Source organism: Mycetomoellerius zeteki, unplaced genomic scaffold (assembly GCF_001594055.1).
Source record: "Mycetomoellerius zeteki isolate Tzet28-1 unplaced genomic scaffold, Tzet1.0 scaffold267, whole genome shotgun sequence".
In the NCBI taxonomy this organism is placed as follows: Eukaryota; Metazoa; Arthropoda; class Insecta; order Hymenoptera; family Formicidae; genus Mycetomoellerius; species Mycetomoellerius zeteki.
The window spans coordinates 1-5862 of NW_017257246.1; the positions used below are offsets into that span (position 1 = coordinate 1).

At 33.1% G+C, this 5862-nt stretch overlaps 1 protein-coding gene across 1 annotated transcript; it reads left to right on the forward strand.

The window, feature by feature from the left end:
• Positions 1-1677: 1677 nt before the first annotated feature.
• LOC108724037 (uncharacterized) lies at positions 1678-4193 on the forward strand. Its single transcript, XM_018450174.1, has 4 exons — positions 1678-1747; positions 2501-2633; positions 2733-3070; positions 3797-4193. Exons 1-4 carry the CDS (start codon positions 1697-1699, stop codon positions 4166-4168), a joined length of 894 nt encoding a protein of 297 aa, XP_018305676.1. The 5' UTR covers positions 1678-1696; the 3' UTR covers positions 4169-4193.
• Positions 4194-5862: the final 1669 nt, after the last annotated feature.

The window sequence follows — 5862 nt, forward strand, 5'->3', positions numbered from 1 at the left end:
CCGTCTCCTCTGCTGCCTCTTCGCGGTCCACAACGATAATGGGTCGCGGACAGCCATATTAGAAACCGTTTAACAATAATTACAATCCGGCTATCAAATTAATCTGGGAGGGAAATATGGACATACAATTTATTGGAGAAACATCAGAGTTTTTAAACTCATACTTAACAAAATACACGACAAAGTCGGAAAAATGCAATATAGACTTTGCAATGATAGATTCCAATAAACCCTTGGCGCCCTTGGCATCGAAACTGTGGAATTTGCGTTCATTGAATAACAGAAAATGCGGTGCTTTAGAAGCTGCGGACATACTACTAGGGAATCCCTTGTATTGTATGATACGGACAGTGATAAATGGACACTGTCAAATGGATTGACGTTAATGAGATGAGAAACAAAAAAGTTAAAACACATTCAATGAAATTAAAGCTCTCGATGAAAATTCTACGAATATTTATTGTCCGCGGTTTATCGATGATTACTATCCAAACAGACCTAAGGAATTAGAATCATTGAATTTGTACGATTTCCCAAAATCTGGGAAATTACGAAACAGGTGCCAAAATTGCAAAAAAATGACGAAGTCGAATGTTACAAACTTTATTGTATCGGGATTATGTTTAAAAAAATGAAAAAAATATTTAATTAACCATTATCTATTTTTAATGTAATAACTGAACCCAAAAAATACTTTTACTCACTGCTTCTTCTGTTTAAACCGTGGAGAGATTTGAGTGAACTCAAAGGTGCATACCAGACTTACACGGATGTCTTTAAGAATTCAGCGTCTGCTTTGACGAAGGCAATGAAATATCACGAAAGGGTCGAAGAAATATAGAAAACTTTTGAGAACGTTGCTGAGAAGCGCGAAAATGATCTGAAAGCAGCAGACAGAGACAAATTTGATGGACTGGATTGCAATCCGATAGAAGCTGACGACGCGATGAAAGATCTGGAAAATTTTGGTAAGATTGACGCACCGATTGATTTATCGCAAATCATGTCGCGATTGAAAGAAGACTCGGAAAAAGAACATGTCATTAAGAAATTGGTACTCTGGAATTACAAGCAATTATTTTTCATTGTACGGGCTAGTATAAATTTCAAATCAAATCTCAATAAACGATTTTTATATTTTGTGCACTAAGAATAACATATCGCACTTATTTTCTAGAATCAAATTGTAATCTGTTTTACTTATATGTATTTTCATTTTGAACTTGCACCTTGAACAACATATCAATTATTTTTCATGGTAATATATTATTAAATTTAGGTAATATACACTTTATGTATGTTCATTTTGAACTGGCACCTTTATTTTAATAATATATCAGTTACTTTTCAAAGTAATATATTATTTTAGATAATCATTTAAATTTTTAAAGGTTTAAATTTTTGAGGATCTTTTTTTGATAGTACTTATAAGTGAATATTTATAAAACTTGGCGAGTACATTTTATTTTCTAGTTGGTGCATACACACACACACACACACACACACACACACACACACACACATAATTTATATCTTTTTTGAATTTTTAAAAAAATTATGAGTATTTTGCACTACGAAGTTCACATCGGTTTTTTTTGTTTCGTTGCTAAATATACATATAAATAGTACATATCAGAACATACATATATATTTTATTTAACATGTGATTGTGAAAGTAAAACATTATTAATCCTCAATGGCACATTTTCGGTCCAGACTCCGAATTTTCGGTTTACTCTTATTAAACTTATTAAGACTTAATCTTGATTAATATCCCAGTCAGAAATGTTGAGTTGATATGACATCGAATCAACATCGAAAACGGAATGTCGAAATTCTGATCGATTCGACGTCGATCGTGTATAAAATATCAACGGCTATTCAACTATATCATATCGACATCGATTTAAGGTCGAAAATCGAAATTAGGTTGAAATAAGGTTGATTTTATTTTTTCACAGTATATAAAAATGTATTACGCACATTGAAAAGTGAGGAAAAGAACCAATTTTATTTCTTTCATTACTTATGTTAAGGAATACACCATTTATATATATAATGTTACCGGACATAATAGGCGCACGTTTCGCGTGCACTACTGACGAGTTTATATCATTATACGTATATAACATTTATTTAATTATACTTATAATCTTCGTCAGTACACACTGTAAGGAATCAAAAAGAACATTATAACATTATATATATTATAAAATATATATATATAAGAACATTATATATATATAGTATATACATATATAATAAAATAGAGTTATAATTTCTTACTAAGTTGTTGATTCAACGTCAAATCAATGTCGATATTAGTTTTTCATTAATTCGACGTCGAATCAACTATGTCAATTACAGGAATATCGATTTTATATCGACTCAACCCGTTGTCAACCACATCGACGTTGAATCAACTTTGATTCAACTCTACATTTCTGACTGGGATCTGTATGTAAACAGTATGATTAATCTTTTTTTAATTTATTCTCAGAAGAACAAATATAACCCCTTCTTGTGGCAACAATCGTGGCATTACGCCAAGTCTGTCTGTTCAAAGAAAAATATTATCGAGAGTTGTAACAGACGATCAATATCAACTCTATCAAAGACACCTAAGCATTATGGTGAAATTTATTAAAAAGATTTATGGATCATATTGTATAAAATTAAAAAAAAGAAGCTCTGTGTGTTTCTAACATGGTTACTTCGATATATCTAAACAGGATTAAGTAAAAAGACATGTTTTTCGAACATTCAAAGAGCGTCATCGACACAAAAGAAGGAACTTGCAGAACAGAAATTGTCCCTCTGGGAATATGTGTTTGGTCCTAAGAAATCCTCAAAGAGTCCTTGTACTCGTCAGCTAACCAATTGTCAAGAACAGGCGCATTCCAAGAATTTGCGTTATCAGATGGTATCTAGGAATGTGATCTACATCGATCTGATTAAATCGAAAAATACGAAATTTACATGCGCAGAACCACGACCTAAGCCACCACCCTCGTACAAACTGCCCAGAGCTGTTTTGCTGAACAAGGCGATGGTAGAAGGTTTCCCTGAGGTAGCAAAGAACATTCAATTACACTAATATTCTTGAGGCTTCCACGGATGTTTCCTATATGACAATCTTGTATTTCGTGGGTTTTCTCTGTGTCCAGATCCATTCTTGGAATGCCAACGTTTCGTGAACCTTGCAGTCTACTTCATCAGGGCAATACTTCAGTATCAAGCTGCTCCTCGCCCTGATGAAGTGGACTGCAAGGTTCACGAAACGTTGGCATTCCAAGAATGGATCTGGACACGGAGAAAACCTGCGAAACGCAAGATTGTCATTCAATTACACTTTTCAATGCTATTTTTCCAGATTTAAAAGTCATTGACAGCTTAATTAAGAAGAAAAAGAAAAATATTATATTTTATATTTTTATAAACATAATTAATTGTAATGTGTCCCTGATGGAAAAATTTCGCTAAAATTATTTTACGTTTTGGAACATTTTTCAGCAAAATTTCAGCATTTTAGAAAAATTTCAGTTTAATTTCAGCGACTTTTAGTTGAAAAATTTTCAGTAAAATTTTAGCAAAATTTCAGATAAATTTCAATAAAAATTTCAGCGATTTTTCAATATGTTAGCTGAAAAATTCACTTTCAGTGAAATTTCAGCAAATTTTCAGCAATTTCGCTGAAATGTTTCAAAACGTAGAATACTTTCAGTAAAATTTTTTCACCAGGGATTGTATGTGTTTTCATATCATCATTTAGAATGCATTTGTTGATTATTAAAAGGGCGATAAAACTTGCAAGGGTAGGATGGTTATACCTATAGCGCCCAGAAAACCATGTGAAGAAATGAAGCCGGCTTCAAATAGTTTAAATATCAAGAGAACTACCGATCAACATCAAAACAAATTTAAATCAAAAAACATTAAATCGTATCTTCCGGTCTATGAGAAATCAACATCTCGAATATCAATGATACCAATATCAGATTCGGCGGAAGCTCACAATATTACAGCGAAGATATTGCGTCAAGCGATGGCACAGGAAGAGCCACGAATGCATTCGAGAATTAAGCAACTCAAAATTTTAGTGAACGAGATGTCCAAGTCCCAAAGTGCGTCACAAATAGATCCGGGGTGTAAAAATTCCGATAAATAGTTATAGATATAAATAATAAACATCTTAATTCGTGAGATCTTCAATTCCTTCTTCTGCAGTTTTTTCAGTTTGATAAGTTGTGTAATTATAGGTCTGTTTTCTGTGGCTGAACTAGTGTACACTTTTGGAACTTAGGCCGGTATTCTTAGTCAGATCTTATTTCAAGACTGTCTTAAATAATATCTTAAGATGCTAATACAGCCCTCTGATTGATTCGTGACATCTCAAGACTGAACTTAAGACGGTCTTGAATATAAGAACTGACTGAATACCGGCCTTAAAATGAGATCTGTGTGCGTGCGTGCGTGCGTGCGTGCGTGTGTGTGTGTTTGATATTTATCGAAAGTGAGAAAGAGGGTTCTAGTGCAGTTTAGTGTAGGAACAGAAAACAGACCATAGGCGTATGCAATGAATAAATGGTTTGTTTACACTCTGAAATTTTGCTGCATATTGTATATACAGGGTATCTGATAATTAACTATAAAACTCGCATAGCGGCAGAATGGATTAAACTGAGTCGAAAAGTCCTCTACCATTTTGCAATTTTCGCAATGGTTAACGAGATATTAATTTACGAAAATAGCCAAATTGGCTCGGATTACCGTCAAATGCAAGCGGGCGGCATTTTACAGAAAAGTAGCAAGAGACAAAAATTGTTTATTTTCTTCTGCTAGAGCTCTAAGAATTTTTTCAGAATTTTTTATCAACTTTTTAGTATTGCATTTTCTTATTAACGACTATTTTACCAACATGAGAAAATACGATATTAAAAAATTCTGAAAAAATTCTTAGAACTTTATGAAAAGAAAATAAACAATTTTTGTCTCAATTGCTGTTTTTCTGTAAAATTTATAGTATTTGAATAAAAAATTATTGAAAAGCAATATTCGGCGATTTTTAGTAATTAATATCTGATTAACTATTGCGAAAATTGCAAAATGGTAGAGGACTCAGTTTAGTCCATTTCTGCCGCTATGCGAGTTTTATCGTTAATTATCAGACATCCTGTGTATATATTATACAGAATGAATAATGCATGTCTGTATCTTTTATCATGGGTAGTGTGTTATCGACTGCAGCTGTAATCATCTAAACGGCATAGACTTCTTTTCAGACTTTATTTGAAAGATTTCGTAAATTCAAAGAAAGAATTTAAAAAAGTGAATTCTTTTTGAGTTTATAATGATGGCTGTCTAAGCGATAGCCATCTATGCAACTATTTAGATGATCACAGCTACAATCGATAACTCACTATAATAATTTAAAAGATATTATACAGACATGCATTAACATTCATCCTGTATATATCCGAAAAAAACTATAAATTTCCTGCACATTTAAGATATCGAAGGAAAAAAGTGGTAATTATTCAGAATACCTCCCTCACCTCCGATTTCGATGAAATTAGGCTTATTCGATGCGTTTTTGCACAAAACGAAAGAATCTGGCAGAAAAAAGTGTCGCTCTGCCTCGCGAACCGAGATATTTAGCGTTAAAGTTGACGACTCTGCAGGTTAGGAAATCTGTCATACCGACTATGTGCACGAAATTTGAAATTAATGCTATAAAATAAATTAAACGTATGTAGTAGTGCTTAGACATTGTTCGCTTGGAATATTTATAACCCATGTAGACAGTGGGGTGTATTGACAGTAATGCTTGGGTTCGGGCGGCTACGCCGCCCGAACGGAAAA

Coding starts and splice junctions, on each gene's coding strand:
- LOC108724037 (XM_018450174.1), top strand. CDS start 1,697: ATGGCACATTTTCGGTCCAGACTCCGAATTTTCGGTTTACTCTTATTA. Junction 1,748..2,500: donor TCGGTTTACTCTTATTAAAC/TTATTAAGACTT, acceptor ATTTATTCTCAG/AAGAACAAATATAACCCCTT. Junction 2,634..2,732: donor AAAGACACCTAAGCATTATG/GTGAAATTTATT, acceptor ATATCTAAACAG/GATTAAGTAAAAAGACATGT.